A 14,588-nucleotide genomic window follows, 5' to 3' on the forward strand; every position below is an offset into this window, starting at 1 on the left:
AACAAGTTACACAAAATGATGAGTCAGGTCACACAGGGACGGCATGCTTTTTCTTTGTGTAAGTTATTCAGTTTTAATCTTGTGCCTCTTTCTTAGGAGTATTCAAGCTATCTACACAGATAAACACTTATTAATGGATAATTAAATGAAATAATTAAAGAAGTCTGGCCTGGGACTGGAGAGATGGTTAAGCAGTTAGGAGCACACACTGTTCTCCCGGGTGGCCTGGGCTTGGGTCTCAGCACTCACGTCAGGTGGCTCGCAGGCACTAGAACTCCAGTACCAGTAGATCTGAAGCCTCTGGCTGATGAGGACACCTGTAGTCATATGCTGCACATACTCTCCCCACCCCCATTCACCTGGCTATAAATAAACCTTTAAAGTTCCAGTTTCTCCCTATAAAAAGCGAGAAGAGATGAACTACACAAGTTACTCATTCCAGCAACTATGTCCTGTCTGTCTTGATAACACGGTTTGAAGAGACTCCGCCATCTGGCTCTGCAGGGAGAATCTGCTCTCTATAGTTCCTAATCTTGTTTCAGATGCCTACATAAGAGCTCAGGTCCCATTTACTACAGATAGATCACGAAATAATCCTTTTTCAAAATGGCAAAGATATACCACTAGAGGGCCTGTAAAATGGACGACAAATGGTCACAGCAAAGGTCCAATGCTCAATAGTCCTCCGTGAACACACTCATCAGAGAGGAGGGAAGCATTCTCTGACTTTATTCTGTTGCTGGGTTGTCATATCTGTTCCCTAGGAATTTAATAACAAATAAAATTGTCTGAATTTAATCAAATCATCTATGTCTTGCCAACCTAAGTTCCTCTAGATTAATGGTTCTATTTTTTAGGAAACAGACGTCAAGAAACGTTAATAAAAGCTATGCATTACCCTCTCCAAAAAAAAAACCAGCAACCATCCAACAACCAACAGTGCACATGAGCAATTCTATGTACAACCATGGAAATGGGTTTGGAATTCCCTTGCAACTTATCTATTGTCCTAGGCTAAAATTTACCACCTGAGGAGAATATTTCCTACTAATTCTAGTCGAAATTCCTAATTCCTATTTCTAAATTTTCTTCTTCTTCTTCTTCTTCTTCTTCTTCTTCTTCTTCTTCTTCTTCTTCTTCTTCTTCTTCTTCTTCTTCTTCTTATGAAAGCAAGGGGGAAAACATTTGCTTTGGCAGAATATTCATGTATGTTTTCTGGCATTTCTCTCTCTGCTTAGAGCAGCAGTTCTCAAACTGTGGGTCATGACCCCTTTAGTGGTTGAATGACCTTTTCCCAGGGCCACTTATCATATATTTATATTATAATTAATAAGAGTAGCACAGTTACAGTTACAAGGTAGCAATCAAAATAATCTTATGGTTGGGGGTCAGCACAGCATGAGGGACTGGATTAAAGGGTTAGGAAGGTTGGGAACCACCTGCTTTAGAGAAGGTCTTGCTGCCTGCTGTGCAGTGTTTGCTATGAGGGCAGAGGCTCAGGCCTCAGTTCACACATCCGTCACAATTCGCACTGTTTCAAGATCCCTCGGAAAATGGCATGCACATTAAAGCTGAAGAATACAAGAACCCTAAGAACTTGCAGATTGGTTTTTATGTCAAAATGGGAGTAAAAGTTGGTGAAAGCAGATCTCAGGCCTCCTAGAACACCAGTTGCGATGAGTCTGGATTTTGAGATTTAGGGACTTTCTGGGGCTGGAAAGATGCTCAGTGGTTAAAAGCACATGCTGCTCTTGCAGAAGATGACCCAGGTCTGGTTCCCAGCACTCACACTTAGTGGCTCTCAACTGCCTATAACTCTGGCTCCAGGAGGTGTCATGCCCATTTCTGGCCTCTGCAGGCACTTGAAAGCACATGGTATAGAAACAAACCGGCACACACATAAGCTAAAACTAAAATAAACATATAAGCAAAAAGATATAAGAAAGTCAGGCTGAGAGATGGCTCAGTAGGTCTTTACCTGAGTTTGCTGCCAAGCCTGATGACCCAAGTTCAACACCTGGATCCCACATGGTGGAAGGAGAGAACTGACTCCCCTGGTTTATCCTCTGATCTCCACTCATGCACTGAGGCACACTCGCCTGTATACACATGCGCGTGCACGCACACACGCACACGCGCACACACACACACACACAGAAATTTTAAAAAGATCTAGAAAAGTCATAAATACAACTTCATACGGCTTTAAGGCCACACAGAGTCTGCCAGCCGAGCACGCGAAGGGGGACGGCCTCTCTGCACACTCACCCAGCTGTGCCTCTTTCGCCATCTGAGTCTCGTGGATGATGTTCCGCAGGATCTGCTCCTCCTGCATGAGCTTGTGCTTCTCGAGGAGCTCCTGCTGCCTCAGGTAGTGGTCGTGCTGCTTCTGGTACTCCTTCAGCTCGCTCAGGGTCCTCTGCAGGGACCTGGGTTTAGTATCAGAAAAACACGGACCTTGAACAGTGATGAATTTTAAAACCTTGCTTAAAGATGTTAACTTTAGGGTTACCAGCCGTAATTGTTAGAAGTAAAAACGACACCACAAGTTCAAGAATAACAATGCTGTTCTTTAAGTTAATATTTGAGAAACATTAAATTTTAAATTCTTACTTGAGAGAAAGCAAAGTCCTTTTCCTAAACCCAACATCTCAAAATCAAATGGTTGGTATTGTCAGATGCCATAAAATGGAATCACCTGTCTTGTCTTCCCAGCGTCTAACTGAGCCCACAGCTGAGGGCGAGGCAGAGCAGAGGCAGCTGCAGTGAGTCTGCTGTGGGGTGTTTCCCAACTGAACCGGACTATCTGTAAAATGTGCTCTCTTATCTTTCCTTTCTCTACAGAAAATAGCACTGCCACCCACTCAGCTGCCTAAGCCGAAAATGCTATGTCCTCAAATATTTACATGTCATTATGGTAAAGAGACAGAGGTGGACGGGGGACAATGGATGCATGCATTAAAATCTCACATAGTATTCCATAAATATGCACATTTTTATATCTCTATAAATCACCTAAAATTAACTGAGGGTTGAAAATATGTCAGAAAACTTGCCTAGCAGGTACAAGTCCTAGGTTTGATTCCTTGCATGATAGACAGATGAATACATGCATATAAATAATTAAAAACTGAATGTGTGCTGGCTAGTTATATGTCAACTTGACACCAGGTAGAGTTATCTAAGAGGAAGTACAAGTGAGAAAATGCTCCATACGATTGGGTAGCACGCCGCCATGGCCTCTGCTTCAGTTCTAACTTCCATGTTCCTGCTCTAACTTTCCTCAATTTTAGACTGTAAGCTCTAAGATGCAATAAACCCTTTCCTGCCCGAGATGCTTTTGGTCATGGTGTTTTAATCACGGCAATGTATGTATATTCCACTGCCACTCACTTTCATCCTTTCACTTTCATTCTGTCTAAAGACAGAACAGGACTTAGGGCCATTATCCTGGTTTCATATTCTAGTTCCTTAAGACAGAGACATGCTGTTCTTCACCATCTGAGTTCAATGAGCCAGCTGCCTGATTACATTGAAACCCTGAAACTTTATTATACATTGTATTGTGACATGGAGAATTTAGACCAAGACTGAGGGCGTGAGTTCGAGTACTAAGCGAGCAGTGCTAGAAGACACTCAGCCAGGGCGCAGTCTGAGCAAGGGGAACAGAAGCTGGTTATGAGGAAGCAAGCTACCATCCCTTCTGTCTCACCACATGATGCTTTAAGGGGATTAGGACATGATCAAACACATGTTTAAATACCTCTAAGACTCTCTTCAATTCTTTAGTAAAGGTTAATTTTGAGGAATACTTTTTTTTTTCTTCTGAATCGTATTGAGTTTCTTAGCTGGCCTTATTATCTATGGAAGCAAACATACTTTGCTAAGATTCTTGATAGAATCAAGCACAAAAGAGTCCCACTGCTGTCCAATATACACCCAATGAAAATGGGCCAAGAGCAATGTCTGACCCAAAGGCTTGAAGAAAGATCAAATGCTGTAAGACAAGTGATTGTGCTGATACACTGTACTGTTAAAATAAAACTGTAAGAAGCAAAATTCCTGCATAGCCAGAGCCTCCCCAAGAACATCACTGTGTCATGATAGTAATAAAAGATCAAAAGTTGGGGGTAGTGCCTCCCACCTGTGATCCCAGCACTTGGGAGGCTACGGCAGGAGGATTGCTGAGAGCACACAGCTACATAGTGGGTGGCTACACAGTACGTGGTGGCTTGAGTAAGAATGGAGCCCACGGGCTCATATATTGGAATACTTTGAAGGTCCTGCACCTGTTTTGAGGATAAGGCGGTGCAGCCTTGCTGGAGGAAGTGTGTCATTGTGGCTTCAAGAGCCCACCCCAGGCTCGGTCTCTCTCTCTCTCTGACTGCTACTTGCGGGTCAGCTTGTGCTCAAGTGCCATGCCTGCTTGTCATGCTGTAAGCAAGCCCTAATGAAACTCTCTCTTTCGTAAGTTGCTGTGGCCATGGTGTCTCTTCACAACAGTAGAAAAGTAGCGAAGACACTGGGCTATAGAAGGAAACCATGTCTCTCAAAACACATGAACAAACAGATTGTAAAGATCTAAACTGAGAGCTTTATTACAGATGTTCTCTAGTTACTGGCACTGATGATGTTGGACGGTCGGCTGCGCTGTCACCGAACCGTGCTACGCCACTTGGATTTGATGAACAGGGATGGACCTGCCGTATGAAGAAGCTTCCGCAACTGTTTTGACCATGTTAGGGTGACGCCACTTGACACGGTTCGAACCCGAGTCTGTGGTGCTGGTGCTTCAGAGACATTTCTGCTTCCGGTTACCTATGCTGGGCCTCTAGCTTCTGCTCCAGTTTCTGCTGACACAGGACAGCATGCTTCCTCTTAATAGCTTGCTCAAACCCAGGTTTGGCCTGCAAAGCGTGGTCGTAACAGAGCACCGAGTGGTTATATTCGCCGAGCATCTGGGGAGACAAAACAAACACACACATACATACACACAAGGGAGGAAGCGTTAACCATGCTGGCTGCATCTGTGCAAGGCCTCATGATTATGAAGTCACATCCACCATATTGTGGAGAGAAAACTGTTAGATCAATTCCCATAATGGCAGGCTACTCCAGCTGGGAAGGCCTTCTACCTTTAAGAGGGTTATTCTGTAGTTTAGAATTTTACTTTATGTATTTGTATTTGTTTTATTCCAAAAAAAAAAAAAAAAAAAAAAAAAGCATTATGACACAGTATTGAGCTGTTTTTTCCCCTTCCCACCAATTACTTAATTTTCATTGTTCAGACAAAAACGAAAAGAGAAAAACAAGATAAAATAAACAAAGCTCACCCCCATCTAGCAACTGTTCTAGCACAACAAACAAAAAAGTAGTATTTACTGCATATATGTTCCCCAGTGTGTAATAGCTGGTGAAGAAGTCACTGTCATCCAGAGCTGCATGGACCACGACAGCAGCATCAGCCGAGAAATGAGCTCTGTGTAGAACATTGGCCAAATTGACCAGAGCAATGTCTTTATTGTGCCTAGAAGAGAGAAATGCAGCTGGAGGTCGGAGCGCACATGCCGTGACCCTGTACCACTCCTCTTTCACGTCTCATTTTTACGTTACTGATGCTACGTCTTCAACTGCATATCTCTAAGTGTTGCCACAAAGTAAGACCTGGCTTGGACCTTTAGCACTCACATAAAAGCCTGTTGTGGCAGTGTCACTGTAAGCATAGGAGGATCCTAGGAGCCAAACAACCAATCAACTAATCTAGCAAAAATGTCCAACTTCAAGCTCAGTGAGAGATTCTGTCTTAACAATAAGGTGGAGAGCAACAGAAGAAGACATCTGATGACGCCCTCTGGCCTCTACATATGCAATGTGTGGGTACAATCCCTATGTGCATGCCCGTGCGTATACACCACACCCACTCACACAGACAAAGAAAGGTAGTTTGAACTCATGCTAATCCTTCCAGTTTCTGTGCTAGCACTAATATCTCATGTGAATCACAGCATTTCTACCTTACGTATTTTTCCCCTTAATGAATGGTGTTATTACACAGCTTTCACTTTGGACTTGCTGACATCTGTGATCGTTGTTTGTGACGTGGGTATTCAGGAGGTCCTGAAAAAGAAGAATCTCACCTAGAAGAGAAGTGAAGCGCTCGCATGGCACATTCGACTACCTGATATGGCTCATTTTTTATTCTCCAGTAAAACGAAGCCAGGTTATACAGTACCCAGGAAGAAGAGTTCTAGAGAGGAAAAAAACAACAGTCAAATACAGTCAAAGACTTTTGTTTTGACCGAGGATGTTCAAAATGAGCACAATTAAAATCCTGGCTCTTCTGAAACTCGAGACGAAGAAGGGAAGGTGAGCTATAGTGATAAGAACACAGGAAGTAGCAAAACACACTACACTTGTCCAAAGAGCCTTGTAGAACCATGGTGGAAGACTGAGGCAGGAGGATTGCCATGACTCTGAGGTTGATTGGGCCTACACGGTAAGTTCCAGGTCAGACTGGACCTCACAGTGAGAACTTACCCACACAAATACACACAACGTCCTGTCATCACCAGCGTTGTGAGTATCCTAGCCCAATTTTCCTGATTCCTCAACTTCTGTGAATGCAAACACACCTTTGGAAAGACATGCTGGAGAGGGTAACTTCACTATAAAAATAACTAAATAACACACTTGAAAATAAACCTATTTTCTTTTGTTCAAAAATTCCTCTTTTGATATACAGATATCTGAGTAAGATAAACTTAAGTGTTGTAATAATATATTTTATCTAATACCACTATAATTACTACTGCTTAGAAGCAGGACCGTATTTTCTCCTTGAGACAAGGTCTCATGTAGCCCCAGCTGGCCTCACACTTGCTATGTAGTCAAGGATGGCTGTAAACTTCTGATGCTCCTGCCTGTTTCCAGAATATGGACTTACAACAGGCACCGGCCACCACACCTGGTTTATGCAATGTTGAAGCTGGAAGCTAGGGCCTCTTTAGGGCTAGGTAAGCACTGCATCAGCTGAGCTCCACCCTCAGCCTAGTGCTCCTTAGGGCAGGGAAGGAAAGAGCAACAAGTACCTTCTCAGTTCCCACACTTGCCTGAGCAACACAGCTACACTCTAGGCTCATGCTATGTGATTCCTTTTTTTTTTTTTTTTTTTTCCTTTCTTCCTTTCTTTTTTCTTCCTTTAGTTTCTGGAGCTAGGGTCTCTCTGTGTTGCCCATGCTGGCCTTGAACTGGTGGGTTTAGGAGTCTCCCAACTCAGCCTTAGGAATAGCTGAGACTATAGGCACACACTACCAGGTAGAAGTTCTTGTGAGAAAACTACAGATTATAGTGGTAACTGTCTGGGGAAGAACAGTGGTAATGAGCATCGTGCACAGATGCATCCATGGTCAACTTTCTTATAAACTGAACTGATGTAATCCAGCCAGCTTGCTGGCTCTCTCTCTCTGGCTCTTCCTCTTTCTTTCTTTCTTTCTTTCTTTCTTTCTTTCTTTCTTTCTTTCTTTCTTTCTTTTTCTTTCAAGAATTAGTTTAAATAAATTTTTCCAGTATCTCTTCTTGGTAAAGTAAACAACTACTCATGTCTCTGTTTCCTTCTGAACACTATACTTTTTACCAGTGTAATAATAACTCTGGATCTTCCTTTAGGGGAACAAGCAAATCAAGTGTCCTGATTGGAACACATCCTTGGGCACACAGAGCCTCCTAGCTCAGTCAGCTCCTGGGTGACTCACCTTCTGTAGGCCTTCATGAATGAGGTGACCTATGTCGTCGATACTTCTTCCTAAGCGCTTAGATAAATATGTGAAGATTGGATCTTCTTTAGGTAAGAGAGGGGCAGATAGATTAACTCTCTCTTGTACACCCTAAAGGAGAAGACAATTTGAAGAACAGTTAAAAAAAATATGTCGTAAGAAACTCAGTATCCTTTAGCACTTATTTCTAAGTATTTTTAAGATATAAGAAGCAAAGGTAAAATTATAAAGTAGCTTGTGAGAAGGAAAATACTTTTTATAAGTATGAGACCAAATAAAAGAAAAAAAAAATCCGTCCCCCATACAGTTCTCTACTTACCCGTAAGTGCTGGAAAGCATGTATACTATATGGAAGCTCTAAAATTTCAGTGCAGTCAGGCTGCTCTGGGTCTGGAGGGACGGGAGACTCTGTGTCTATGAAGTCCTCAGGCCTAAAATCAAGCAGCAGCCAGTGAATGCAAGAAGTGAAAACAGTGCTTTGAGAAACATCTATTTTTCTCACCTCCTCCCTGCATCTGGACCTTATAAGCACCATTACTTAGCCAACATTTATTTGTACCTTTCCACACAGCTGCCATGAAAAGTCAAATGTTCAAGGAGATCAAATTAAAGGAGACAAGAGTCGGAAAACAGGAGTAGCTAAGATGGTGGTCTTTTAAAGTCTGGTAAATAATGGCTATGTCCTTTCTAGAACTGTCAAAGCACGCCAAAGGGCACCGAAAGCCCGTTTTGTGCTTCTAGCTGCTGATCTTAAAGACCTTTTTGTAGTATGGTAGACAAAACTGTTTTAAACTGTGTTCATAAGTTCTGAGAAATATTTCCACATGTTTACTGGGCACTTGTGTTTTGTTTTTGAGGTAAACAGCTTAGTGTTATATCATGGTATAAAATACATCTAACCGGTTTGCAAGCTTTCTCCATACACTGTGCATTTTGAACTTTGAAATTTCAATAAACTCATCCATGATGAAACCTTATCTCTTATCCAGGAACTTCTTTCTTACTGATTCAGGACAATTTTAGTCTTGGAAAGAAAACTGCTTTACCTGATGTCCTTGCTCTCCAAAGTTATGTACGTGCCATCGTACAGGTCCAGGTCTCCCAAGGGCACCTTGGCCTTGATGCAGTCAGGATCCTCCTTATTGTGTCTCTGCTCCAGTCCTGTGTCTCTGTCCTCGTTCTCTTCTATGTGAATTTTTTGAGCAACTAATTGTTTCTGTTAAAATAAAAACACAGCCGGGTGTGGTGGCGCACTCCTTAATCCTAGCACCACAGAGGCAAAGGCAGGTGGATCACTGTGAGTTTGAGGCCAGCCTGGTCTACACAGCCAGTCTAGGACCGCCAAGGCTACACAGAGAAACCCTGTCTCAAAATAAAAACAAAAACAAACAAACAAGAAAAGCAAAGGGCAATGGGGAGCCGTGAGAAGGCTCAGCAGGTAAAGGCACCTGCCGCCAGGCCTGCACATCTGACCAATCCCAGAACTCACATGGTAGAGCAGGAAGACTTCCTACAAATTGCCTTTTAACTTTCATGCCTTTATGCATGTGCCTGTGCTCATACACACGTGCACACAGACACAGTCAAACACAAACGTAAGTTAGAAGAAAAAATGGACTAACAATACTTCAGCCGGATGCCAACGGAGCCGCAGGAGAATGTAAGGAGCGCTGGCCTAGTCATGGGCAGGCACAGATTCTGAACGCCCTTAATTACCCCAGTGGACACACACCACCCTCTCTGAACAGTATCCAGATGTACAATCCACCTGTTCTGTTTCTCTCTTAAAGTATTATTTTGATAACGTGTGAATTGATGTAAAATAAAAAAACTCAGCTTTTTATATAAATGGCCTTATGTTGATGTACTGCTGTACACCGTGTTAAACTTAACACTATATTTTCAGATTTGTCTGTATCCATCATTATAGCTCTATATTTTCCATGTGAGTGTATGTATTAAACCATATTAATTTTTTTGTTAATGCTAGGTTGCTTCTCTACACTTTTTTCCTTAAAAACAAACAAAACAGTAGGGGCTGCCAAGGTGGCTCAGTACTTAAGAGCACTTGCTTCTCCTCCAGAGTACCTGAGTTCAGTTCCTAGCATTCACATTAGTTGGCTCACAACAGCCGATAAGGGATCTGATGCCCTCTTCTGGTGCCCATGCACGCCTTACTCACATGCCATCTGACACACAAACACAAACAACAGGTAATTGAGCCAAACACTTGTATCTGGGCAGGCCAGCATCTATCAGCCTTCATCAGAGAAACTTCTTCCTCCCATGGATGGCGAGTAACAGAACCACAATTGGTCAGGTGCAGACAACAGGAGACTATGGAGTGCTTGGCCCTATTTGGGACAGCTGTATCCCACTCTCCTCCAAGGCTCTTATCACAGAGGAGGGGCTGAAAGACTGTAAGAGCCTGAGCCAGAGAACACTGTGAAAGAGTGTGCTCCAGATGGGCCAGGCTCCTGCACACCTAACCTCACAGGAGCTGGGACGCACTCACAAGGCCAAGCCAGTGAAGATCCCAGCAAGGTTTGAGGAGGGGCTCCTGAAGTTCCACCCCTAGCAGAGGAGTGAATGGTGCGGGGGACTCAGTTTACTTTCCCCTAATCGCCTTGCCCAATGTGTGGTACAAGAATTCTAGCAGGCAAATAACTAGGTGCGTGAAGGTCAGAGGCCAGCATGTGGGAAGCCAGTTGTCTCCCTTCATCTTGTCAGTTCCCGGGACTGAACTCAAGTCATGAGGCTTAGCAGGACCTTTATCCTCTGAGCCATCTAACCAGCCCTGTATCTGACTTAGACTCTGTCAAATCTGCTCCCCAAGACTATAAAAGTTCTACCAGCAGACCACGACAGAGTCCATACCCTTACTCTAACTTTTTATTTGATGTGCTCTGATGGGCATGACATATCATCTGGTTTTAACTCTCACAGGAGGTCCTGTGCCTGTGACTGGCTGCATCACACTCCCTGTGTCCTGCCCCTAATAAGATAATTTTACACCATTGTTCTGTGGACTCAGACCCACACAACAGGATATGAGAAGTCCTGTAGTGCCCTGGTAGGTATCAGTATGTTTTACTTTAGCTACTGAGAAAGCTACTATACAGGCAGTGGCTTCTCTGTCAGCCTGGTACTAGGCTTATAGATCGGAGACATGGTAAAAATCCCAGAGAGTCAAGACCCAAACTGTAGGTTTAGCTATCAAGTTTTTTTGTTCCAGCCAGGTGAGATGACGTGGACCTGTAATCCCAACACCTGGGAGGTAAAACCAAGAGGATCAGAAACTCAAGGCCAGCTTCAGCCACACAGCAAGTTCAAGGTCAGCCTGGGCTTCATGAGATCCTGTCTCAAAAAGCACAAGGGGCTGGAGAGATATTTCAGTAATTACAAGTGCATAACTGCTCTCCCAGAGGACCTGGGTTCAGCTGCCAGCACTTCCATCAGGTGCTCCCAAGCAGCTGTACCTCCAGCTCCTGGGGATCTGATGTCCTCTTCTGGTCTCAGGGGCACCTGCCCTCATATGCATACCTCCCCACAAAAAGACACATGTATACACACAATTAAAAATAAGATTAAAACTCTCTCGAAAAGGAGATTTTCTTATTAAAAAGAGCATATTCCATATCCTATGATGTGTTTCCAATGTTTCCTCCCAACTCCACTCTTTTTCTAATGTTTATAACAAACTTTGCCATGTAATTTTCTCTGGTCAATGGAATGTAAACAAAGGTGATTTTTCAGAACGTTTTTACTTAAAAATTTTAGTTTGATGATGATGATGGTGGTGGTGATGGTGGTGGTGGTGATGTGTATCTGTGTCTCCACTGGCTTACATGTGGAGGTCAAAGAATAACTTTCAGAGTTGGTCTCTCCTTCCACAGTGGATTCCAGGGGTCCATTTCTAGTGTCAGGCTTGCATGGCAAGCACTTTTACCCTCTGGGCCATCTTGCCAACCAGTCAGTCAAACTTTCAACAGCCTTGTTCTTATTGCTTGGCTGGTCTTCCTTGAGCGTCCAACTTTCCTTCATGAGAATGGCACTGAGAATTTTTAACTTTTAAAGATTTGCGTTTCTCTCTCTCTCTCTCTCTCTCTCTCTCTCTCTCTCTCTCTCTCTCTCTCTCTCTCTGTGTGTGTGTGTGTGTGTGTGTATGTGTGTAGTGTGGAGGCCAGAGGTCATGTACCCCATGCATACAGGGCACTGGATCCCCTAGAGCTACATTTATAGATAATTGTGTGCCCCACTCTGGGTCCTAGGAATTGAACCCTGGTCTTTTGGAATAGCAGTCAGTGCTCTTAACTGCTGAGCAATCTCTTGCCCAACCCCACCCCCATTTTAATTTTTTATCAGTAAATGGTTTTTTTTGTTTCTGAAAGAAAGTAACTTAGAAACCTAAAACTACCATTGCCACATATTTAAAATAGTAATCTCTTAATATTAAATACCTAGCCCATGTTCAAGTACACAATTGCTTCTTTCTTCCCTCTTTTTGAAATCAGTTTTAAATCCTTGCTTGCATCAGAAACCAACTATCCAGGTCAGCCCAGCTCCCGGCACGGACAGGCCTGAGCTGTCCTCAACCTTGGTGAGGGAAGCTGCTTCCTGTAGGGGGCAGCACTGAATGGAGCTTTGTGTGTGATGCTGAGAACAAGAGACTGCTCAGCCCTAAACAAACCATCAGTATAAATGCTCAGTGCACCAAGAACTAGACACACCGTGGAGAGGAGGCAGGAAGAATGTATGAGCAGAGGATGGGCAGAGGATGGGGACGGAGCGGTGAGATAGCGTCTTCTGGATATGATGTGAGGTCACCATCAGGATCTCACAGGAGCTGTGGTACCTACACACGCACAAGGTAGCCAGATTCTCAGCACAGACAGGGCACATATGGGCTCAAGGTCCTATCTTGTGCTAAGGAGCGGTGGTAGTGAGTGTTGCTGGGGGAAGAAGAGTGACTCTTTACTGAGGATATGGTCCCTGTGGGTTTCCCACACTCATGAGCCTATTACATTGGCAGCATTAACTGAACTTAGTAGTTTTTAAAAACAAACAACATAAAGCTGGGAGGAAGAAATGTTGAGGGGATATGAGAGGAGTTATAGAGTGGGAAATGGGGGGGCAGACATCATATTTCATTGTATAACTTTTAAAACAAATTATACAAAAATTTCAAAAATAAAGTCTTAAAAAAGAATACAATGAAATCTACAACCGGCTGTCCAGTAGTGACCACATCATTCCCCCGCCCCCTTCCCCATATGATTTGTTTAAGGAACCAGGCTGTTTGCGCTACAGAATCTGCCAGTCTTTTGGACCATTTTGACCGAAGGTTCCCCTAGTTCCTTAGCGTCGTCCTCTGTATTTCTATGAATACTGGCATGGGGATTTGGGGTAAGAACCTGTCAATGTCACAGACTTCTTCACAGTCCAATGAAACCTCCAGTCTTGTCTCCGAGGAGTATTTTAAATAGGTAAAAGAAACAATGACAAAGGAAACTAGTGGTAGGAAAAAATGATTGATGTTGGGCTCTAATTAGATTTTTGGTAAGACTACTTCAGCATGGAGCCATTCCTACATTTTTAATATATGTGATGAAAATATTTCCAATGGGATTTCCTTTTTTTCCCCTCCTGAACATTATAAAATAGTCTAAACTGTTTTAGCTCTGTCATACTGCAACTATGTATTATTAAATTTTGCATATAGTTTAATCTGTTAGGATGCCATAAATGAATAAATTTAGCAACTTTTTCAAGGCTTTAAAATCACCATTATATATTCTATGTACTTCTACTCATTTTTTTCCCCTTTTTATGAAGTACATTCTTTATGTTTTCATGCAAGTGAAGGTCTGTGGATAGGAAACTTTCTGCTTATGTGCCAGAAAGCATCTTTACTCTGACTTTATTCTCAAATGAGCTCAAATCTCAGCTCACGGCAACTTCATCTTTGTTATTACTTAGGTCACTCCACAGCAGTCTCCCATGACACGTACTCTGAAGTGGCTTCCAGAGTCCACCCAGCTCCCAAGGCTGACCTAGCTCTTCCTTAGCACTGTGGAGTTTCGACTCCGTGTTCTGCCCGACCCTGCCACGATGCCGAGCTGACGGTGCGGCTGCTGAACTGCTGGACGATTTGTTATCATTTGTGTTCATTGGGCTTTACTTTGCCTTTTTGCTAATTTTCTTCTCAGGCTTTCTGTAAAGCAAGCTGGTCCCCCACCACCACCTCCATTCTGAGGCAGTAAGCCTGCACCCGCTCCTCCACGTCACCCAGAGCATGGCCAGCGCTCTAACATAGCCTGCTCACGGCTATATCCCCCACTAGCGCTTCTGTTTCTTTGTCCTTTCAGAGGCATGCTTCCACTGCTTTTAAGCTCGGCCGCTCTTTTTTATATCTGTATTTGTATCTCACCTATCTGTCCTGTCTATGTGAAGAAAGCATAAATTCCTACACTAAACTTACTTCAAAATTGGTGGATCCAGTACATTTCACTTACTGGATGAATTAATTGCATATTATTAAACTGGATTCTTCTATTGATGCCACTAAAAAAGTAACAGCAGTAAGTGGACGTAATGTGTCTATGCATCCAAAAGCAAACGCTAACTTCTGAACAACTGCCATTTATTTGAACATTATGTTTAAATAAAAACAGGTTATGCTTTAAAGCATGAATCCCTACAAAGAAGTCTATTGTTGTATTCCTGATATTAGTGGGGAAAACCCCAACATTTCCAGGATTATAACCATCAGTGTTAGGGTTGGAGACTGTTTTAAAGTGTTATTGACCCTGAGTT

The 14,588-nt window shown here is 43.1% G+C and overlaps 1 protein-coding gene across 1 annotated transcript in view; it reads right to left on the reverse strand.

Annotated features, from left to right (window-relative positions):
- Window positions 1–14,588, reverse strand: part of Ttc17 (tetratricopeptide repeat domain 17) — a 104,810-nt gene that overhangs the window by 68,885 nt on the left and 21,337 nt on the right. Inside the window, exons 3-9 of the mRNA XM_051144204.1 lie at window positions 8,819–8,988; window positions 8,092–8,203; window positions 7,752–7,883; window positions 6,138–6,247; window positions 5,383–5,527; window positions 4,819–4,958; window positions 2,269–2,429 (exon numbers count right to left, since the gene is read on the reverse strand). Coding sequence (XP_051000161.1) covers window positions 2,269–2,429; window positions 4,819–4,958; window positions 5,383–5,527; window positions 6,138–6,247; window positions 7,752–7,883; window positions 8,092–8,203; window positions 8,819–8,988 — 970 coding nt within the window. The remainder of the gene's footprint in view (window positions 1–2,268; window positions 2,430–4,818; window positions 4,959–5,382; window positions 5,528–6,137; window positions 6,248–7,751; window positions 7,884–8,091; window positions 8,204–8,818; window positions 8,989–14,588) is intronic.

This window comes from Acomys russatus, chromosome 4 (genome assembly GCF_903995435.1).
Source record: "Acomys russatus chromosome 4, mAcoRus1.1, whole genome shotgun sequence".
NCBI classification, from domain to species: Eukaryota; Metazoa; Chordata; class Mammalia; order Rodentia; family Muridae; genus Acomys; species Acomys russatus.